Here is a 24,828-nt window from a genome sequence, read left to right on the forward strand (position 1 = left end):
ATCCATAGAAAACGATGTTTCGGCTACAATGACACAGAGCGCCAGAAGCGACACGGATAATTCACCCAAGGTATGCTGGGCCATAGGAATAAGGTGAATACTGTCACACCCACAAAGTAATTGACAATCACATACCTCTTTCTCTCGGTGGAAGCGCAGCTGCAGTAGCTTGGAGTCAGGTGCCAACAATTTCTCAACAAAGAACACAGGCAACTTCATGTTGATTTGGTCCACAATCTGAAAACAAAAGCAGAGTCTACTTCAGCAAAATGGACAGTTGAGTATGCTTTACAGGTTAATATCTGGACACACCAATTAGGATGGCTCTTTGACCAGACTACTCATCTCAAAATACATCTGTTAAAAACACAGAGGGACTGTACCATAGTAAGAAGACTGAGCACTGCAAGGCTGTAGTCTGTGCCACAGGCCTGGCAGCAGTCCAACTGGTCCAGGCCATAGGCAAGGACAGCATCCATCAGGTGCCCACAGGGTTCCACACTGGCCAGCAACACACCCACACACTCATTCCCTGCAGTGAGAACGGCCTCAGAGAACTGGACCTGTTTCGCCATGGACACACAGGCCAGAACCCGATTGAGAACCTGAAGAAAATAGAAGAGATAGATTAATATCACAAAAGTTCTGGTTATAAAGTAATTGATTATAATGTACAGTATTACGGATACAGAATTTCACATACTACCAAGACAGGAAGTTATCATTTTCACATTTATCTATTTTACAGTAACAAATATGACAAAAAAGTCCAAGAAGATTGGTAAAATATGGAGGTTTCAGACAAAAAATGCAAATTCAGCCAAACAAGTAGAAAATAGTGTGCTTCAGCCTGTGTGTGGCCCTTACATCAGTGACATAGGCCTCAGTTATGGGTGCACCTCTGAAGGGGCTGAATCTCTCTCCGATGCTGCGCACCACTGTACTGAAGACCCTCAGAAGAGCGGCTAGCTTGGGCAGAGACACTGAGGGAGGGGGGATGTCTTCATCCACAACCTCGCCCGACGCGACATGACCTAGATCCTAAACAGAAAACAAAACCGCTCATTGACTTCTATGTGGTAGTTGAGTTTCTCAACATTTATATCGTGATTATATTTTGACAATTTAAAAGTTTACTGTTGCAATTTGAAATCTAACAAAGTAAAATAGACAAAAACAGTGTAAAAGAGGCCTCCAACTAAATACAAACCTGAACAAAACAAAAGACAATAAACCCAGATTATACAACACTTTTACAACACTGCAAGTCACAAACAATATCTGTACAATAAAATGTATGTGTGCTCGTTTACACACACGTACATTAACTACAAAAACGCACAAAAAAGGAATAATCTAAAAATAACCTAATTTCTGTAAATACAAACTAAACATTATACAAACTAGCCTGTATGTGGGCATGTTATATGCAACATGGTGATGTCAATTGTGTGAAGAAAAAAGAAGCCATGAATATAATTGGTTGGGAATCATCTTCTGGCACTTGGTGAGTTTAAATTGTATTGGCTCAGTGTTTTCAGTTAGTTGAATGTGCTCTAAGACTAACCTCTGCATATGCCTCCATGTCCTCCAGGAACTGTCCAAGCAGGGTGGTGGAGAAGGTCAGATCTGCGACCCAGAACTGTTCCAGACTCTGTAACCAGCCTTAACACAAACAAATGAACATACTCATTAGGTGTCATTACAACTCCATCAACTACATCATCATGTTTTGAAATGTTGTACAGCCAACGCATTTACAGATTAATCCATCCTATTTAGGGAAAAAATATGAATTAATGGATTATCTGTAACTAAAACCTACTGCAATGAAAATAACACAGCAGTTCTACAAAAGTCTGCAAATGTTCACTAAACATTAATGTCTTTTGAACTGTGGTAGTTTAGATAATTTATTTCTGATACAGAAATAAAATGAAGAAAATATCCACAGAGACGGACTAAATCAGTTATTAATCAATCATTCAGGCCACAGGCAGAAAAAAATGGCCAGCTTGCACAGCAGGAAGGAAGTATGAGTTTTTTATAATATTTGTAATCCAAACACCAGAGAACAATCACTGACACCAAAATATCCAACTGACCTGAGACTTGCTGCGTGAGTGACTGCTTCTGTGTGTGGTCAATATGCCAGCCGACCAAGATGTCCACTGTGTCCTGTGAAAGTAGCCAACAAAGGAAATTAGTCAGGTTTTAGTCCAACCTAAGCTGACTTGTCTGTCTTGAACTGTCTGGATCTCTGCTGAAATACTCACCCTGAAGTTGGTACTGAAGACATGTGGGTAGCAGCGAGCCACCTGAAGAATACACTTGACACTTTGACAAAGCAGTTCTGGTGTGTCCACATTCTCCAGGATGGACTGCAGGTTGCTCATCACCAGCTAAAACACACAATACTCTTATTTAATTTTCCTTTACAGGCCACACATGGGTATGCCCCTTTTCCACTAGCACACCTATGTTTCCATTAGCAATAGTACCTGGTACAAGGTAATTTTTTTAGTACCTGCTCTGGCAAGGTTCAGAGCATGCCGAGTAGATACTATGCATGATGTCGCCAGACTGCTGGCCACTCATTGGCCAGAGTGCCGTCACAGGAAGAGACGTCTGACATAAAAATCAAGCCGAACATTGCTGAACTGTAGGTCAGTTAAAAAAGACTCAACAATCCTAAAAACTTGTCTGTGCTCCAGTCATGGAGGAAGTACTGAACAAATCTTTTAGACAGAGGCGGACCGTTATCGGTGTTAACGTGCTGCCTAAACGTGAGACTCTTATCGCTCGATAAAAAAAATTATCGCCGTTAATCTATTCTCAAAGTTTGGTTGGGAGCTGGGTCTATGAATACCAAACGGCTTGCACAAAACTGTGATCAGCACTCAATATTTGTTTGTTCATTTAAACCAGTGTGCGCAGAGCGCGTGAAGCCGTGTTTTGGCGGCACGGAGTGGGCGGGGGAGAGAGAGAGAGCACGAGCGAGTGAGATCTGCGCTCTTGGTCATTAGTTCATTTACTTATTTGTGTAGGTAATATGTTGTGAAATATGTCTAAACTTAAATAAACTACATCAGGTAGTTATGTCTCGTTGTATTAGTTTGTCCTGTTATTGACGTCATGCTGTCATCGCCTGACAGTCTGGCTGGTGCGTTGCACCCCAGATGCACAATGCAAATACTATGAGAATATATTCGAATATCTGTGTTTTTTAGAGGGAATATTCGAATATCATTTTTGAGTAATTTTGACAGCCCTAGTAAGCATGTCTAAGAATATCAAGAATGCATGAAGTTAAGGTCAGCACCCTTCAGATCAGCAGGTAACACGGGGAATTTTTATAAAAGATGTTGATTTGCACAGTCAAAGTTCTGTATTTTGACTGTAATTGTCTTTGCATTCAGATTCCTCACTTCATTAGAATCATGAGTAGCTCTTCTTTGTAAACAACATCATTTTCTGGGGCCATGTGAACCTGTACTAGTGTGGAGTTATTCTACAGTATTTATGACAGTAAAATAGACCACCCAAAGTTAACCTACTGCAGTAATTATGTTCTCAACAAGTAGAAAATACTGTGAACACCTGATTATGCATGAAAAAAAAAATACCGTCATATACCTCGAAACCTAGCCATTTTAGATCTAGATTAATTTCAAGATTACAGTGAGATTAATCTAGATTTAAAAAATTAATCTATGCCCACCACTACTTTTAAATTAACTGATTCTAATGATTCAGTTACACTGTAAACAACTGCTTTACAAATCACTAGTTTGTGTCGCAAGTAAAACAAAGTTTTACTGCAGTTTCATGATGACTCCGTCCATGTTGAGGAGGAACTACAATGCACTAATATTTGGTTGGACTGCCTTTCGCCTTTCCGCCAGGTCCTGAATGGAAAGAGTGGTTACCTGCATGACATGAGAGAAGGCCTTCCTCTCTCCAGCAGTCTCCAGAGCGCGCTGTGCTGCCATCAGGTACAACAGCTTCACCTCATCACGGCTACTTGAAGTGAACTTGAGAAAAAGCCACTTGAAGATGCGCTCAGCCTCGTAGCCGAGTACCGTGCAAAGGATACCCAGGCAAGCTGCTGCATCCTGACGCAACTCCCAGAGTAGCTTACTGCTGCACATATGAAACACAGAGGAGAGAGCAGGGGTTAGTCACTATTGCTGCAGTAGGGACGGGAATTACACAACATTTTGAGAGTTGATTGTCAAGGTCCATGTGACAGATTTTTGTAAAAAAAAAATTTACAGCAGCAACAACAGCAAAATATTCAGGGGGGAAATATTCTACAGTGTACTACTTCATTTTAGGCTCAAAAACACAGCTGTAATTTCCATTATTGACCATCAAAGCAGTGATAATAAAAATGAGGGGCCAAAAAAGGCGGGAAAAAAGCATAACTCTCCACTGGCACGGAGGGGTCGCTAGACGGCCCAGGTTTTTGAGCCTGGGCTCGTTAAGTGTCCACCAGAGTGCAGGATCTTGACTGAGTGAGATACCATCTTCGTTTGTGTAGAGCTTGTGTTGTGCCCCCCACCCCCATCCTAAACATAAGCGCAAGCTCATTCACACTCAAGCACACACAAGTGTGGACACGCAGAGGCACTCGAGAGAACTGCAGTTGTCAACATGTAGGCTTACGTTACAGGTGACTGGCCACACACACTCATCCTACAAACCAGCCTTTGAGCACCACGGACAGGGCTCGAAGTTCCATAGTTACCTTACTGCCTCAAGTCAGGTCACAACAGAAACTTTACATGATATGAAACCATACAATATTATATATTTAAGTGATGTTTTAAGTATACTTATAATTCAGTGATTATTTTTATTTTTATTGTTTACCTGTAATGACAAGTAGTCAATGCCCACTGCTGCTTCACTGCAGACTCTGCCATTGCCAGGGACAAGCTTAATACTTTTGCCTCCAGGTTTTTACCCAGTGATGGTGGCGCACATGGCAAAGTGAGTGGTGATTTTCTATAGAGTGGAATGGTTCAGTTTGTTCCAATATGTATTTTTTTGCATTTCCATTTGGGCTGTCAAAATTGTTCCAAAAATGAAGTTCGAATATTCCCTCTAAAAAACCCATAGGTTCGAACCATTCAAATATCTATATTTGCGTATTGAGTCAATAACAGGTGGACAAACTAATACAAGGAGACATAACTACTTGTATGTCGCCTTTTTTTTATTTCAGTTTTAACCACTGTGTAACCACTCGAGACCCCCTGAAAGCCTCAAAGGCAAAATTTGAGAGGGGTCTAAACTAGGGCTGGACAATTAATTGAATGTTATTCGTGATTTCGATTTTGGCTTCTCATGATCATAAAAACATTATAATCGAAGAAAAATGATTAATGCGCCGCGCATCGTGTATGTAAATTCCTATGCTATAAAAACACCTTGAATGCACCCATGTTACGTGCAGCTGCAGCAAGCGAGTGACGTGTATGGATCAATAGGAGTGAGCGATTGAAAACATGGCAGAAAGGCAGCCTTTGATTGAGAAGAAAGGTAGGACAATAACAGTTACCTGGAAACACTTTGGCTTCAATTTCATGGACGTTGAGCAAAAGGAAATTGTTTGCAACGTTTCTCACGCTGTCGTGTCTGCTCCTCAAGGCAACACGACCAACTTATTCAATCACTTAAAGTTCAGTCAAAAAGTGGTCTATGACCAGGAGATAAAGTTCGTCAGTCAGCGCCACCGCAACACAGTCCTCTATTAAAGACACTCTTCATAATGCCATCCCATATCACACCACGTCCCGCAGACATCAAGAGATAACGGAGGCTATTAGTGTGTTTTGCATGTTGTAAATTTGTTAATAAAAAAAAAAGTTGTTCAGCAGTGCAAGTAGATTGGTTATTTTTTGTTTTCAATTGCTATCATTATTATAATTATTATTTTTTTGCTCATTACTAATGTATTTCTGGCTGTTCTTTTAAATTTAAAAAAGCTAAAAGCTCATATAAACCATTCTTATGTTCACCAAACACAGTTAACACACCGACAGATCAAACCAGCAGGAGCGAAACAAAACATTACAGCGCACACATTGAAAAGCGGGACCAGAGTGTCAGGGTGATTATGTAAACAAAAATACATGTGTCGACTGGACAGAGGAGAATCCACAGATTCCAGCGGTACCATTTTTATCACTCTACGACCAAGATTCACGGATCGAGCCCCAAAATAAGAGCAAAACAACAACTGACTTTCAAGAAATACAAGCAGAAATGTTGTTATTTGCACCGGAACAAAACCACTTCTAATGAAGAACTACACTTTCCAGCATGCTTTGGGAACAAATCCCGGTCTGATTGACCATTACAGAGCGACCATAGATCGTTCTGATTAGAGAAGGGTGAATGTCCGCACAAATGCGCCATATGCATTTATGTCCTTTAGACTCGCTAATGAAGCGATTCAGGCGCATTTGGAGCCTGATTATACCGGTTTAGAGGTCTAAAACGAGCTGTCAATCACCCTAATTGACCAAGGTAAGCCAGAGCTATGGCGCTGCGTAACTGAAGATGGTGCAGAGTCACATTGTTATTACGCACCGCACAGGGAGCATCGATTTACAGCGAGTTATCATACTTTTTTTTTCCCAAACCAAGTTCTTTTTAGACCTGTACTGACATAGATAAAATTAAATGGGCTTTTGATAATTTGGTACCTAAGAAATCTCAAATGGCACAGATGGTGCCAAACTGTGAGAAAAAATCCTTCAGTTATGCTGTGTTCCATGTACATTTACTCTGACACAGTGGCATCTACAGAAACTTACACCTCTGGTGGAATCTCACAAGTGTTATCTTTATTTTGATACCATGATAATCCACATAGAGCTTGTAACTGCAGAGATTTACTCTATTTAGTTTGGACATGTCATTTTCGAGCACGGACTCCAAAAAGAGGGTGAGGGAAGAAGTGGTTAATGTATGTAAGTAAACCTCCATAACGTGCAATAGGACCACTCTATAGGAGCTTTAAAATGTATATTTTCTGCTGACCACTCTCAGTTTCCCAAGCCTTTTAGATAATTTTTAGATAAAAACAATCTGCATCTATGGGAGGATTTAAGGTTGGTATTTTAAGTAAACTGCGACATACGACAACTACAAATCTTGTGGTATACTTACTTTAAGAAAATAGTACGAGTGAGAAACATGAATGGTTAAGTAATAAAAGGTATTTATTTTATTAGACCAATGACAAGGTTATTGTGTTAAGCTGATAGTTGAGTTGTGGTTGATAAGAACCAGGATTTTTTCCATTTCCAGTGGTCAAATGAAGCCTCAGAGTTTTCAAACTAAAACTGAGCTGGTAGTGCTTTCATTTCTCTGGAGCAGAATCTTTGTAAATATTGACATATGCACTCAGATTTAAACTAGTCATATCCAGAATGATATTATGATATAATAATACGAGTGTAGCACAAATCTGTGAGCATAGAACACAGAGCTTCTTCTTACCTCTCGTTCAAAATGTCATTCAAGATGCTGAGGATGGTGTCCAGCTGTTTGACCAGGGTCTGTGCAAGATAAAGAGGGACAGTGATGAGTTTGGCTGAAATTTCAAATGAAAGAAAGATGATTGCACTGGGTGAACACTGTAGGATAAGTGGGAACCACAGGGTAACTTGTGATACATACACTTGACATTATTATAACATATTTTGGTTCATCCATTACAATTTGGTTCTTTACAAGAAACTAGTGCAGGAGGCGTGGTCTGGTACTGAAATCTTATACTGAATTGCAGCCGTGTGAGGTGCTCAGTGAGACAAGACAATACATATCAGCAAATAACTAGATAGATACCGGTATACACTGGTTTACACCTGAAAAGGCGGTTTAGGGTTTAAGTTGCACTTAAATAACAAACCATCTAACAAGACAATTATGTAGCTTGGGAGTTCAAACACCACCAGCATCTAATGTCACCAGGAAGTGACTGACCACTTTACTCTCTCCATGGCTGATGAACTCCTTCAGCTGTTTGAGAGTGACCAGCCTTCGGTCCCGGTCATCCTCCCTGGAGACCCGGCGCAGGAGGTTGGCCAGCCGGGACTCCTCCGAGTGAGCCCCTCTATCTGCAACAACAACAACAAACCAAGACTCTCAAACCACTGATCTGACTCTCTATATAGGGCTGAAATTAACAATTCATCTCATATTTGATTAATATGTCAATTATTTTCTCAATTAACGAATTGGTCACGGCTCTGAGGGGGGGCGATATGTCAAGAACCCCCTTGTCCCCTTAAATAGCATTGGTCATTGGCTGTTGTCTGTTTGTGTGCGTGTGTGCTTTTTATCTCATGAATGGTGTTGTGTGCTCTGTACACTTCAAACTTAAACTTTATTATCAAAAAAATAAGTGATATAATTGAGGTGATGACCTGACTGCTCTTTCACTCGAAAGCTGTGCATGCATTGACACCATTCATGCTCACTCCTGTGCCTTCATGGAAGGTGCGGTAAAGTTTTATCACTTCTCAGCATGAGAAATGTGTGGTATGAAATATGATGCGATACTACGCATGCGTTTATTGTTATTTGTAACAGACTATTCTCTCGTCTCTCTGAAATGACATAATGTTGACGAACTTCCGTTTTTCTTGTTCTACGCTGATAATAATAAGTATGAGTGGAAAGCGGTGGCTCCCTGAACTGGCTAACTTGTGTCTCGTCCCTTTTATTGATGTTTGGTTATTGATATCACGATCAGTCCAGGCGACCCCCGGATGCTCGGTTACACTGGCATGATTAGATCACGGTAGCCAAGAACACGATATGTTACAGCAAAGAAATCAGCACGGTATTGACACTGATGCGCAAAATTGAGGGCATTACGCTAAAAAAACTTTTGTTTAATTTTCCAGCTAAATCCTATGAACATATCCTGTGCTGAGTGACTACTACTGCTCATGCTGTAACATGTTAGACAACTGAAAAGTTGCGAGTTTACCCTGTGATTTCCTCATGTCCTTTGAAGCTAAAGCACGGTTTCCATGCTGAAATGGAGTCAAATCTGTTGTCACGTCATTGGGCCTCAACTCTTGCACCAGCGACTTCCAACCAAAAGCAGTATCACAGACACCTTGACCAGCTTCATATCCACCTGAGGGATACAAATCACACAACACAAGACATGTGAGCTCAGTGGAACATTTTCTGCGGGTTCTGTTTTTTGAAAATGATTAGAAGGGGTGTGCCAGAAATGACAAAGTTGGTGGAGCAGATTATCAACATAGCTTTTGAAAGCCCTGGCAGATACATGTCTGTCTTATTTCTTTTCCAGTGTACTGTATCATGTGATGGGCTGGTCTCATCTGAGTCACTTTCACATACTCAAGTCACACTGACAAAACATCAATACAAATAATGAATTGTATTATGTTGTATTAGCAAATGCCTCACCCTCTTCCTGGTGTTGATCTGCAGCAGCGTTGGCATCACTGGCCACTGCTGGCTGTTCAGAGCAGCTGGAAGGTAACACGTCATACAGCGCTCCTGAACCAAACGTTCTGGACTTCACTCCGTCCTGGCTGGATGACACACTGTCAACGCTGAAAAAAAACACAAACACACTTTTGATTAACATCTTATTAGTCATATAATGAATCGTTTGGTTAATTATTTTTTTTAAAACTCAGAATCTATTCTCAATTAAAGTTAAAGCTGATGAAAGTGAATTTTTTTTGCTTCACCATTATGTCGCACCAGAGTGGGACTAAAGCTGGCCTCGATGCTCTTTGCATGTGTCACAGTTCAAGTCACCCACTTAAAGGAATACATCACTGATTTGCATTTAGCTTTGTATTAAGAGATTAGGGGTAGTTTTTGAAACTTGTGGAATAAGCATTGCAGTTTCAAGCCTCGGACCAAGTGTCCCACAGGTGTGCACATAAAAAAAAGATTGAAGATATTTCTCGACTCAGGAGAAACTGAGTTTGGGAAGCACACTTTTTCAAAAATACTACCTCTGTTCTAGTAATACAAAGCTAAATGCAAATCGGTGAAGTGTTCCTCTAAACCACGTGTCAAACTCAAGGCCCAGGGGCCAGATGTGGCCCACCACAGCATTTTATATGGCCTGCGAGTGATTAATTGGTCTTAAAAATCTGTGTTAAAATAGGTCGCTTTAAGGCGTGCTTTGACCATAAACTACATTTTCCACAATGCATGGTGATTGCGTTGCCCGCAAAGTGACGGTATCCCGCCACTAGATCACAGTGCATCATTGTATATGCATCACGCGATGAGTGAAATTGAGATTGAGACTGTGATCGCAGCAGAATGTGTTCACAAAAGCCACAACCAAAAATGATGCAGCAGTGAAAGCAAGCTTTATTGTGGCTGAAGAAATGGACCGTGCTTCAAAGTCTTTTTCTGAGGGTGTGATTTTGAAGCAGTGCATTCTGAAGGTGTGTGAGCAGGTCTGACCTGACCAGATACAGACTCTTAAAAGTTAGTTTGTCAAGAAACACCATCATGGACCAGGTTGCATCTATGATGCATAATATTTGTTATTTGAACAAGTAATAAATACAGAAAGTTATTTAGCAATATGTTACGGAGTAGTTACCTTCAGTTTACATTATATTTGGTTACATTTAGTTACATTTATTCTGTATGACAGTTACATCTGGCCCTTTGAGGGTAACCATAAGCCATAGAAGTCAGTACACAGAACAGTATGATAAAAACATGTTGAAAAGCAAGCTGGTACATTTGTTGGACTGACAAGAAAATCAGCTAGTCCCAGGTTTATACTGTCTGGCGCGTTGTTCGTTGCATAATTTTTCACGTATTGGGACATCCCAGCTCCACAGGAATCACGGGGAGGGCTTTTCCCCCTGGGTCACCACTCTTTCCATGGGAAAATCTCATCTTTTGCCCTTCACAAAGCAATCCCTCTTTTTTTTTCACGTCCTATGGTAAAATCCATCGTCTTTTTGTAACGTGGTAACAATGTCCTTCCATGAATTTAAGGCCATGTGTCTGTCAGTGCTCTCGGACAGAAGAGCCATACAAATGCATGTACAAGCGGAGCAGCTCGGACAGTGTTCCATTGAAAATGAAGAGTTGCCGCACGCCGTAGCTGACAGAGGTGCACGTCCTAGCGCTGCAACACTTTTTGGAGCTCACACCACTGGCGAAACACAGCATATGACGTCTTTTTTGGCACGTGCCCGGCACACTGTGGCGAGTATAAACCACACTACGGCGACTATAAACCTAGCTAGAAAATTCACGACAACACTGCTCCTTAAACGCTGAGCCCTTCTGCAACCAGGCTGTGCACGCATCCGCAATATTTGTAAACAACAAAGAGCCCTATACATTTCTCAGTCCCAGGCAATACATTTTGGAGAATTTTATCCTGTATTCCACAACTCCATCTAATCAGGAGTAGGGCAGCTGATAAGTCTCATAATAATGTTAAATTAGTGGCAAAAAAGGCAATTGCACATTACATCATCATGCAGCTTTTTTAAGCTGTAAACCAGAACTTTTTTTTAGCTGGAGTGAGACGTCTCGCTTTCTACCCATCTCTGCTGGGAGTCGCACATGCAGTGAACAGTGGGAGAGGGCAAGTAAACATCAGAGTGACATGGCTGCTGCAAATATAATACCCTCTCATCCGAAAATATAAAAAGATATGGGAGCGTTTCATTCTGGATGATCCAAGGAAAAAAATCATGTGTACAATTGGCAGAGCTTAATTCATATATAGAACTCTTGACTTTGCAGCAAGAAGACCTGGGGAACAAGGGGGCCTTTCTGCATGGAGTTTGCATGTTCTCCACATGTGTGGGTTTCTTTGGGTTCTCCGGTTTTCTCCCACTGTCCAAAACATGCAGATTTGGACGAGCTGTCCTGGGTGTACCCTGCCTTTCATCCAATGTCAACTGGGATCGGTACCAGTACCCTCCACAACCCTCATGTTGAGGATAAAGCTGTAGAATGTGGAACAGTGACTGTAGAGTACAGAAAGATGTGAACAAAATTCATGGCAAATGCACTAATAATTTCTACTTATTATCAGAAAGGTTATTACTTTAATATGATTTCTTGGTTTACAGGGAAATGTACTCGTTTTATCTTTTATCAGCACTTTGCCAGTCCTTGGATTTAAATTTTCAATACAAAAGATGTGAGAAAATGTGTGTGCAACTGGTCCAGCATTCTTTAACTATGCCATCCTGTGTTTTCTCCTGATACTTCCCGGCCTTGTTTCTCTACTATTACAGCTGCCTCTGTTCTCATGCTCACCAGATAACCTCACAGACTCTGCACTGTTGACCTTCTCTCTTTCTTGCAAGAAATAAAATTGCACAAAAACCACTCACCCACTTCAGACCAGAATAGGGAGTTGGTGACTGATCATCCAGAACACACGTCCATTACTTTCCATTGTAATTAAGCATTTTTATATATCTTTTGCAGAGATATCCTAAACAGCAGTGTTGATCAAATAGTTTGAAGAACTCAAGAATTAAGAAGTTTCTTGCAAGTTAACACATGCCGAAAAGAAAAACGATGTCAAGGTAAACTCAAACGCTGGTAGCTAAGAGAGCCTGAGCAACTGTGATTTATTATCCAATTAGACTAATTGTTTCAATAATCAATGCCATAATAGTCATTAGTTGCAGCCCTAATCAGGGAGAAGAGAAGAGTCTGTCCTCTCCGCTGTTCATCAGTGAATAAAGAATAAAAACTGAATTGTGTTGAGGAGTTTTGAACTGCGTTACATTTTTTCCTGTAGTGGAGGACGATGAGGGCCAGGAGGAGGATAGACATTTGAGTATCCTTTATTTATTGTATACCAAACACAAATACAAGAAAGAATAAAGAAATAAACTCTAAAATAATAATACAAAAAAATTTTATACACTCAACAAAAATATAACTCACAACGAAAAACTTTTGTTATGTGAAAAAACAGAGTAACTATCCAAAAATAACTAAAAATTATCAATAAAGTGGCTTTAATTTGCGAGCATTAGGATCAATTTCAAAACAAAAGTCCTGGAGTAATGTCAGGAAGAACACAATGGGGGTCGATGAACCAAGTTCACAAACTTAATGCGTGTCCACCATTAGCCTCACACAGAGCGGTACACCGGCAACGCATGGACATCACCAGGTTGTCGATCGTGGCCTGGAGGATGTTTTCCTATTCCTCCTGCAGAGCCACCTGAAGTTGGCGGCCGTTGTGGGGAACTGGAAACCGCTGGCAGACATGCCTATCCAGAACATCACAAAGGTGTTCGATAGGTGACATGTCTGGTGAATACGGCGTCATTCAGTTGTGTTGCCACAGCTGTAACGCTCAACCCAGCACTCAGCATGCCAATGGCACGCTCCCTTATGATTTGTGACATCTGTGGCATATTGACAAAGTCCACATTTTGGTGTGCCCTTGTATTGATCAGACCATAAGGAGTGTCTGTGTACTGGTCACGGATATTGACCACCACTCTGTCATGCTCCATGACTCTTGTGAGTTGAAATACTCAATCTGAGATTTTAGTCAATAGGAGTGGCCAAGTGACACTGGACTTCTGGGTTTGAGCAAAACAAATCATTCCATAAACAAATGCATCAAGAATCTGAGCAAATGTCATGACATTCTAATCTCTATTTTGGTTTCAAATCTATTCTATTTGATTGAATAATAAAGGAACACAATTCTCTCCATACATCATCACAAAACTAACAATACTGGTGCAATACAAAACAAACTGACTGGAAAATAAATCACTAACTAAATACACTCCACACAAAAGGTTAGTGAAATTCAACAAGAATATCCCTATGAAAAGTTCATGCTACAGTGATATTCTACCATGAAAGCAGGGTATTTAAGTAGAAGGATGCAATGGTCATTTCTCTATCTCAGACAAGTGCTTACAACAGTGGTGGCAATACCACAACAAAAAATCTCAACGTCTCAATAGCTTGATCAATTTTAAAGTCTTGGTCTCATGATGTCAAAATTTGAACATCAAGATGAAGACGACTGTTTGAATACAAATGGTATTACAATAACAATTGAACCACTACATCAGACTTGTTACAGAACAGCATGTTATTCAATAAGTACTGAAACATTGAACAATTGGACATGAGCATTCAAAAGTTTAGAGAAGGTTAACTTAAGTTCACCTGTAAAGGTTATAGTGCATTTTAGGTGCAGTCTGAAATTGAATCCAAAAGGCAAACATCCCTAACTTTTTGTGAGTAGTGAAAAACTATTAGTTCTCCAACTATGTTGAAAAAATAAATATATTTTAGATAGATTTATTTTATAGATGCATTTAAATAATTCGGATTTTTGGAACGTTTTGGATGATTATGGCTTAAATCAGCAGTCAGACCTGTGATTCAGGACTTTGAACTGTGGAGGGTGGTGGTTAACCTCTCAAGTGTACAGCTTGTCAGATTTTATCAGGAGATGCACACGGGGGGATCTAGACCCTGAATTGTTAATGGCAGCAACAAACAGAAAACCAGCTTGGAGTTAGCCAAAAGAAATCAGTGAGTGACCGCATTAAAGCGGACCTAGACTGAAAGTTCCAATCAACAGTTATTTTGGTGTGTATTTGGGACATTACCTCGTTTATGAAGCCCTGGAGGTTCGAAACAAGCAGTTCAGCCACTGCTGAGAGTGGTCCTATTGCTGCGATAGGACAACTCGAGGTCCGCTTTAACCAAACACTGGCAGTGAAGCTACATGGTTCTATCCACATCAAGCACAGAAATGTGAGGTGGACACGGAAGCTTTTTATGCAAGTTAGAATATCTGAAATGAAAGTACTATTTCATTACGATTACTGAGTCTAATTGAAAGCCTTAATTACCACTTCAGCACCACATATTTAAACTAGAACATGAGTATTCCCCAGAAAATGTGGTTGGGAATGCAGAGTACTCTCACCTTGTCTGCCCATACATTTCTTCTTCCGCCAAGTTCCGGCAGGCTGTACATTGAGAGGTGCAATGCTGCCCGCCACAGCTTAAAGCTCTCAATCACATTTTCAAGTCCGTAATAACAGTTTGAAGATCTTCAACACAGATGGAAGTTGCCCTGCAATCTCATCCTCATTCTTTCATTGATCTTTAATCCTTCTGGATTATAATCCACAGTTCCCTCTTTGTGGTTCCTCAACACAGAAGTTGAAAGCATCCCATTGCAGATCAAAGTCCTCGTTTTCTAAAAAGTTTCTGTCGCTTCACATAATTACATATAGACCAGATGCCATAACAGCCTTACTGGCCCCATGCATTTCTTTCTTCTTCTCTAGCTAACTCTTTGTTGCCTAAAAATATTTAAAAACTATATAATCTGAAAAATTTAAATAGCAAGAACATTGAGAACAAGTCAAACCTTTAGATCAATTCATATGTTTTATATCATCTGAAAAACGCCAAAGAAGATGCGATAATTATAAACATGGGAGTTTCCTCAGAAAATGCACTTAGGAATGCTGAGATATCTCCCATTGTGTGCATGTGTATACTTTTGCCTTAGATGTGCAACTAATCTACCGCTGCCTTTGATCTGCCATCTATTTATGTCCTATGGGGGAAGCTTAAATATGGCATAAATGGTTGAGTAGCAATTGGAAGCTATTGAACTTCTTTGCTAAAGAATTTATTTGAAAAGAAGAAAAAGAGTGGTGGGAATTTGAACAGTATAGGTCAACATTACACCTCTCAGTGTAAAGCCTGCCAGAAATCAAGACTCCTAATACAGAGGTCGACTGCAAACAGAAACTTTTTTACTACCCTACTGACGGCAGCATTGCATTGTACAGCCTGCTGGAAATTATGAGAAGACTCAAAACATTGACATTAGTGATGGGATCGGCAGTTTTGAGTGTACTGAATCCCTAGAACATGTTCATTAAAATGATTAGCTCAAAAGAGTTGTTCACCAAATCGTTCAGTGCTAAGCAGGAGCCCAGTGCCCTGCTACATGACTCACGTCCTCCCTGAGTGTAGTACGTTTGCGGGTCAGTGAGTGAGTGACAGCGCGAACAAGATTCACCTCCTCAGCCACAGTTCTCAGTGTGTCAGTTCGTCCGCGAACAAGATTCATGTCATCAGCCACAGTTCAGTTTGTCAGAACTTGCGCGGGTCAGTGAATGAGTGACAGCGCGAACAAGATTCACGTTCTCAGCCCACAGTTCTCTGTGTCAGTACGTTCAGTGAGTGAGTGACTACACTCGCCTGCCCTGACAGACTCCTCCTCCCTCCCAAGTTTTGATATAAAAGTACAGTTGCAAAACAGCATTATAATAATGATAATAATGATGATGATAAAACAAAATAATAATACTTAAATAAAAGGTATAAGTATTGTTTTTTTTTGGAGTATTTGTATTATTATAGAGGCACATAGAGGATAATACTAGTATGCACATATACATGTGTTATTATTTTTAAATCTTGCAGCTATTGGCGAGTCTCTCTTCTGTGTCTCCTCTCATAACTTTATGTGTGCCTAAGTCTGTTAATGGGGCGCGTGTGTGTGTGTGCGCAGACTTGTTTTCAAGTGGCTTAGCTTGACTAAACATTAGCCATTAGCTTGGAGAAAAGGACGGCAAATTGTCACCCGTTTCTGTAGGTCTTCTACAATAGACACACAGCAGCGTGCCGCCGCGACTGTTTGGTTGAGGACGTGACAGTTCTGTGTTTGCGAATCAGCGTGAGCTGTAAACGTGATTCATGTCCTCCTCTGTGACAGTTCTCTGTGTCAGTACGTCCTCAAGGAGTGAGTGAGAGCGGCAGACAGTTCTTCTTACTAGTCCCTCCCCGCTTGGCGCACGTTGGCTGGCGTCGTTTGCTGAGTGAGTGACGCCGAACGACTTCACAAGTGATTCACAGAACATAACGTGACAGTTCCACTCCCGGCCGCCTCACTCGCTGCTGAACTCAACTGAACTAAGAAAGGACGAATCAGTTCATGAAGTGATCCCAGTCAGTGCACTGCATCGCGACTGTACTCCATCCTCGTCATAAAGATCATTATTTTTATGTGGGGATAAAACACGTAGAGAAATTATCCAGTCTGCTTTAGATATTAAATGACCACTTGGAGACGAAGAAGCGCAGAGCGACGAACGGCGCAGGAGAGGGAGAAGAGAACAGCGCAGGGGCAGTGCGCAGAAATAAAAGGGCCGTTTGTCTGCACCAGATGAGGCAGACGAGGGGGCACTACCACTGTAAAAGAAAATGTATATTATTTAATTTCAAGAGTGTCTTTTTGTAAGACTCTATAGTTGGTGTTTAAGTATTATTAATAAATGTCTTACAATAACACATAATAGTCATAATTAAACATTTCCTGTGAACCAGTATCACACTCCTTTGGATCATCATCACCACCACTCGGGCTGCAAGTTCCTGCAACCTATATTTATTTTAATTATCAATTAATTGACAGTTTTCGTTTATGGTTAATCGAAATTTGGTTGTACACCCCTACCACTGATGCGAATACTGCAACGACCAACACGTTGAGCATAAATGCCTCCATGCATGCTTGTAGGTCGCGCGCAGTCTGCAGAACCCCGCGCCACAGTCACGCGCAATAATACAGAAACAAGGCTTTAGCCTCTTGACATGCTGGCAAACTTGCAATACTTTTGCAAGCTCATGCAGTGGAGTTAAGAATATTTGACTAAGACTCCAGTTGAATATTCAAATAGCATTTATGCTTGAAATGCAATAATTGCCATATAAATCGAATATTTTCTTCATTATCCTCACATCCTCAAATATATACTGCTCACTCACAGACAAAGTAAGAGAGCTTTGTAGGGCTGGGCAAAATATCGATATATCTATGTCGATATGTGACTTGGAATCATTTGTTTTGCTCAAACCCAGTAGTCCAGTGTCACTTGGCCACTCCTATTGACTACAATCTCAGATTGAGTATTTCAACTCACAAGAGTCATGGAGCATGGCAGAGTGGTGGTAAATATGCGTGACCAGTACACAGACACTCTTTATGGTCTGGTCAATAAAAGGGCACACCAAAATGTGGACTTTTGTCACTTGTCAATATGCCACAGATGTCACAAATCATGAGGGAGCGTGCCATTGGCATGCTGAGTGCTGGGTTCCAGTTCCTCAGAACGGCCAACAAAAGTCATCAGATACATACCCAAAATGTAACAGCTGGAGGAATGGGACAACATCCCCCAGGCCACGATCGACAACCTGGTGATCATCGCCGGTAGGGCTGTTAAGTCAAAGTCGACTGGTCGACTAATTGGTCGACAGGTCGACTAATTGGTCGACACACCGGCTCGACCAAAATTGTGATTGGTCAACTACATTTTTTTTTTTTTATGGTGAATTTCACTGGGAGGAAATTACCACATGCTAATAGGGGTGTTTTACAGCACCCGTGCTTCACAGGTAACAGCCTGTCCTCAGAGAACACCCCCCTTGTTTTCCAATATTTTGGTTTAGTCCAGCCCAGTGGGTTGTTGTCGCTCCGTGGCTCATGAGCGACAGACAGATTAGTGTTGCCATTAATTAGACATGAATTTTGAGCTTTTCATTTTAGGCTACAGTCAGTCCTCCTGACACATATTTTTCAAAAGTGGATGACGGTAAAAAAGTGGAATGCAAACTTTGCAACAGTTTGCTTTTCACAGCTCTACTACAAGACATATCATTTAAAAATGGTAAGCTAAGGTTGCTCCATCCGTTTTGAGTATGAACATATCAGAATTATTAGCATATTTCAATGTTTTAGTCTTATAATCGTTGATTGGTTTTATGAATGCAGACGCACCTGCCCGCAACAGCGGCAGCGTCCCACGGTCTATTTGTGTCTCAGCAGCGAAGCTGCGCTCCTATGTTCAGTGTCGCTTTGAATTCCTCAACAGTTATTGTGCTGATATTACTAGTTGACATGGATCTAGTGAACCTGGATCATCGACGCCCGTTGTGTTCTTCCTGCCATTACTCCAGGACTTTTGTTATGTTATGTTTTGTCACATAACTAACTACAAGTTTCTTTGTGCGTTTATACTTTATATATATACACACACACACACATACATACATATATATATATATATATATATATATATATACATATATATTCTTTTTTTTTATTGACTAAAACATATAGAGAATCAACAAAATTATATTTAACAATAACACTTTTTTAAACCTAATTACTTGTGCTGTAGCAAAATTTTATCATATTTATAGTCAATTCCATTGTTTCTATTTATTTCTATCTTTACGGATAGGTACTATATATTTGGTATCATATCAACCAATAATCAATGGTTTTTTGTCAACTTTGTTTTAATCCATCAAACAGTCTGTGTACGTTTTAGAGTTATTTTGTGGTGAAAAGTTCAGCTGCAGTGTTAAATACATACATGTGATGTGTCTAAATCTGTTGCGATTGTTTATATTAGAGGTAATTCGATGCACTCCCTTTCTCCCCATCATCATTTCTGTGTGAGAAAATGCAATTTATGAAACGATACTTTCCAGGGCTGTAACGATGTGTGTATCGAAATCGCGATACTCAGAGCCACGAACCTGTGTCGCGATGTGAGAAGCAGAATCGTGAGCCGCCCTTTCTAACTCCCAGTTATTTTTCCAGTCAGCCACATGATATGAGCTGTTAGTGCTACCAAACTTATTTTTATTAGGGGTGTCAAATTATCGCTTTAATTGTGATTTATTAATTACAGTCATCATTAACGTGTTTTTTTAATCGCGTTAATCTCTTCTTCACTGATGTCCCCGCTACAGGGGCAGCGTCAGACTCTGCGACAAAAGCGTCATAAAACCATGTCTAACTTTAACAAACACAGACATGCTGCATACCCACAGAAAGGTCAGAAACTCAGCTAAAATATATATAAACCTGATTGATCATTACTTTGTATTTTTCAACAGTATTATTTTGTTACAGAATAGAGAGAAATCCTTGGTTATTTATTTATTTATCTGTTCACAGTGTTCCAAAATAATGTTATTAAATGTTACATTAAGTTGCTATATAATTAAATGTTTAAATAAAATGTTTTTGAATTTAAAAAAAATCGTGGAATGTATCGAATCGTGGGTCAAAAATTGTGATACAAATCGAATCGTGAGTTTGTGTATCGTTACAGCCCTAATACTTTCTATTCCCTTTGACCTTACAAAGCCAAAGACACAAACCAGGCATTATCTGAAATGAACGCATGTAATACAGATCGTAAACAGATATTTCATTTTAGAGTGTATTTACAGTGTATTGTCACTCTCCTTTGAGAAGACATCTCAAAGAAAACAAAACAACCTGTGTGCAGTTTAACATTTATTTTATTATACCAAATATATCGGGATATAGTCTAAACATATCCAGATATTATTTACAAGCCATGATGCGCAGCCTTAGAATTATTTTTGATTTGATTTTGTGACATATCAACATCAAATGACATCCTATAAACCAGGGGTCTCAAACTTAACCTGGGGGCCAATCTGCATCTATTGTGGTCAAGAGGGCGCAAGCCTCAAGAACAAAAAGTGGGAAAAAGAAATCTGTTCACAATATTACATGATATCACACGTATACTTAATAATACTATTTATGATGCAAAATCAATGTATCAATATCAAAAACAGACATTTATTTTAAATTACATAAATGATAATGTCGACAACTGTAATTAAAATTTGTGCCGTTTCGGCAACTGCCATTCGTGGCTCGGGCCCTAACAAGCGTATTTTACGTAGGTAATTGAATGTTGTATACGACACATTTAAAAATGGGATAATTATGGCCAAATGTATTATTATTATGACGGTTATAAAAAACAATGCTAGCAAACATATATTCTATTACCTCGCTGGCAGCTGAGCCTCAACTACAAACGGTGTTGAAAAGACGGTGAGGTCGTGGGCCATGTTTTTATTATACATGATATTAAGTGGGGGGCCGCCAGTTTGAGACCCCTGCTATAAACACTACATCATATGATGTTTTTTTCTATTATCGACCAGCCCTTCCTCCTTTACAGGAACAACCTAGCGTTGTAAACATGGTTTGGTGTGGCACGAGTATGTTTTTCAAAAAGACATGCCTCGAACATAGTCTATATATCCAATATTAAGCAGCCGAACAGGCTGAACTACCATAACGTCAATTCAGAGGCCTATAGTTCAAATTGTATACACTAGAGTAGTAACACTAGTATTGCACTAGAACTGAACCATTTGGAACCAACTGAACACATTTTCTATCACTCATCTTTCATACCCACTCACACACTGCCGGCACAGCAGTCAGGAGCAATGTGGGATTAAGTGTCATGCCCAAGGACACATCGGCACTAGCAGAGCCGGGAATCAAACCCACAACCTTCGAAAGACGACGCACTCTCCCACTGAGCTACCGTTGCGGTCATCGAGTAACACAGAAACACACGCACACATCATGTAGTAATTAAATCCTAGTATAGTCAAGGCACCTCTCTTCTCATGCATCATGTATGCAAGGTTTTCGTAGAAGCTTTTTCATATTTGTTTTGATGGTTATCAATTTATGTCCTGTTGCTGCTGATAAAGCGGTTCACTAAAGCAGGGGTTCTCAAATGGGGTCTGTGGCACACAGCCATGAGTTCCATGGAAAACACCAAAATTATAAATTAAAGTTAAATGACTTATAAGTCACTTAATAACTAAGTAATCTTAATAACTTAAGATCACTAACAAGATTCCACTTAGCCCTTAGCAGGGATGTGAATCTTTGGGTGGCTCACGATTCGATTCCGATTCTTAGGGTCACGATACGATTCAAAATCGATTCTCGATTCCAACGACTCGATTCATACAATTCTCAATTTAAAGGTCCCCTATTGTGCAAAATTTTATCAATTGCTGTTTATCAAAACAAGTTATATCCACCGGAACAAAACTGCTTCTAATGAAGAACTACACTTTCCAGAATGCTTTGGGGAAAAATCCCGGTCTGATTGATCATTACAGAGCAACACTAGATCGTTCTGATTAGAGAAGGGCGAATGTCCGCCCAAATGCGTCATATGCATTTATGTCCTTTTGACTCGCTAATGAAGTGATTCACACACATTTGGAACACCGGGGTCTGATTCTAGTTTAGAGGTTTAAAACGAGCTGTCAATCACCCTAATTGACCAAGGTAAGCCAGAGCTATGGCGCTGCAACTGAAGACACTGCAGAGTCACAGAGTTGTTATTACGCACCGCACAGGGAGCATCGATTTAGAGCGAGTAAACATACTTTTTTTTTTAAACAAGTTCTTTTTAGACCTGTAGTGACATATAAATGAAATTAAATGGGTTTTTAAAAATTTGGTACCTAAGAAATCTCAAATGGCACAGATGGTGCCAAGCTGTGCCAAAAGTGAGGACGCCCAGACATCTCTTTACTAAAACCTCTGTAATTTCACTCTGCTTCATTACAGCAGCATCAGACTTTGAACAGCTCATGTCCACATGTTGGTACATGACCTCCATGTGTTTTTAAGCTCCTACTGAATATTTTAAAGGTGATATTTGCTTTAAAATGCAATATTTCTTTCGGCGAGAGAAAAAAATCCTTCATTTATGCTGTGTTCCATGTACATTTACTCTGACACAGTGGCATCTACAGTGAAACTTACACCTCTGGCGGAATCTCACAAGTGTTGTCTTCATTTTGATGCCAAGATAATTCACATAGAGTTTGTCACTGCAGAGATTTACTCTATTTAGTTTTGGCATGTCATTTTCAAGCAGGGACTCCAAAAAGAGGGTGAGGGAAGAAGTGGTTAAGGCAAATTATGGCATCAAAACAATATTTTGAAGCACGGTCCATTTCTTCAACCACAATAAAGCTAGCTTTCACTTGTCGTGTGATACATATAAAATGATATACTGTGATCTAGTGGCAGGATACCGTCACTTTGTGGGTAACGCAATCACCATGCATTGTGGGAAATGTAGTTTATGGTCAAAGCACACCTTCAAGCAGCATAGACCTATTTTAACACAGATTTTTCAGACCAATTAATCACTCGCGGGCCACATCTGGCCCCCGGGCCTTGAGTTTGACACATGTGAATTGAAGTACTCTTCAGTGGATGAGGTTGCCACCACCAACTTTACATAACAGCTGGAACAATTACGTATTTTGAATGAGAGTATTGTTGAGCTTGTGATCATGTACTAATTATATTTGCACTGCAGTGCAGCCCAAGAAGAAACCACTGTGAGGGTTTAAGGGTAAAATGAGCTTGGGGCTCAAATCATTACTGTAATGCGATCATTTATGAGACTTCAATTTCACTCAAAATGTGATTGTTGTGAAGACATATTTTAACAGATGCTCTTATGTACAATGTGTCACCTGCCAGGCAACTGACATATGAGAGAGTTATCAATCTCAACACACAAAAAACTGTCCCAAACGTAGCTGCTCCACTAAAAATCACCCCTTGCCCTACACCTGCTGTTCATGTGTCAAGAAACAAGCCAACACGTGATGCTAACTCTGGACTGTGATGTTTCACTTTTGCAGAAATGCACACATGATCATGGATCATCAGAGAAAGACTTGAGCACTGACAGCATACACTTGTGTGAACGCTCAACAAACACTAGCAACAACTTCGTAGCGAAGTTGATAACGTTATAAGGCGGTGCTTTCCTCCAAGCTAGCTGCTTGTTGCTAGCCAGAACAGAAAGCTAACCGGCTAACCTAAACCACATATCACATATTACTCAAAATCCACTCCTAATTTGTATTCTATTCAAACAGAGACATTTGTTTACTGACTGAAGTCCACACCACGCCATTATACCGCTATTGTCGTGCGTCATGTCTTCTTGACCATTAACAACAAGTTAGCAACAGGCTAACCAGCCAGCGTTCTCTCCACAGACCAAGCTAACACAAGGACTCCGCGTGGTGGGTTTTTAAAATCAGCCAGTGCGTGGCTCGTTGGCATTTCCGTGACGAGACACGCACTCATAACGCTATAATGACAGTACATGTAAGCAACAGTGTGCGTTTGGTGTTATGGTACAGACACAATCGACCACACGTTGATGAAGCAACACGACACAGGCCCACATAGTCACCGCTGGATTGTAGGCAGCCTCCCCTTGAGCCCATCACCAACCTGGCCTCCCAGTCATTCCACTGTGGCTGCAATCTGTGGGCGCCGCTGAGCCGAGACCCCGGGGCTTTGCGGCTCATTCCCTTTTAGAGAGCTGCATGACCCGCCGATAGCGGTTATCGTGTCTCTGCCGAGGAACACTTCTCACTTAAGTTTAGTCAAGTCTCACAAATAGGATAGCAACTCGTCGTTATCGCTAGCCGAAGGTATTGGTCTTCTTCTTTCAGATTGTACGATAGGTGACATGCTCCTTGCCGTCATATTACCGCCACCTCGTGGAGGTAGACTCTTACTACAACGTGCTTGTCTTCCTCCTTCTCTTAGCTTTTCGGCAGACTTGACGCCTGATGGCGTAATGCTGCCTCTCACAGAATCTACCTTTACTACAGGCCTTTAAAGCCTCTGTAAACCCAAATCCACGAAAGTCTTCAACTATGTAATTTAGGGTCTTATGTACATAATATTTAACATGTAAATATATTAGAAATCAGTTTTCATCCAAAAGCGAAATATTTGTCTTTTTAACTGGTGAAAAGTCGGTTTCAATTGGGCGGAGTTATCTCTGATGAATGACGAATCAACCTCCTACATCAAACCCT

At 40.5% G+C, this 24,828-nt stretch overlaps 1 protein-coding gene across 1 annotated transcript in view; it reads right to left on the bottom strand.

Annotated features, from left to right (window-relative positions):
• Window positions 1-24,309, bottom strand: part of smg1 (SMG1 nonsense mediated mRNA decay associated PI3K related kinase) — a gene marked incomplete at its 5' end in the record, with an annotated part of 89,086 nt that extends 64,777 nt beyond the window's left edge. The window contains 12 exons of the mRNA XM_083896770.1: window positions 136-237; window positions 384-605; window positions 868-1,041; window positions 1,568-1,665; window positions 2,106-2,178; window positions 2,277-2,402; window positions 3,930-4,143; window positions 7,516-7,574; window positions 8,002-8,135; window positions 9,014-9,166; window positions 9,466-9,614; window positions 24,233-24,309. Coding sequence (XP_083752896.1) covers window positions 136-237; window positions 384-605; window positions 868-1,041; window positions 1,568-1,665; window positions 2,106-2,178; window positions 2,277-2,402; window positions 3,930-4,143; window positions 7,516-7,574; window positions 8,002-8,135; window positions 9,014-9,166; window positions 9,466-9,614; window positions 24,233-24,309 — 1,581 coding nt within the window. The remainder of the gene's footprint in view (window positions 1-135; window positions 238-383; window positions 606-867; window positions 1,042-1,567; window positions 1,666-2,105; window positions 2,179-2,276; window positions 2,403-3,929; window positions 4,144-7,515; window positions 7,575-8,001; window positions 8,136-9,013; window positions 9,167-9,465; window positions 9,615-24,232) is intronic.
• Window positions 24,310-24,828: the final 519 nt, after the last annotated feature.

Source organism: Microchirus variegatus, assembly GCF_963457635.1.
Source record: "Microchirus variegatus genome assembly, chromosome: 10".
Classification (NCBI taxonomy): domain Eukaryota; kingdom Metazoa; phylum Chordata; class Actinopteri; order Pleuronectiformes; family Soleidae; genus Microchirus; species Microchirus variegatus.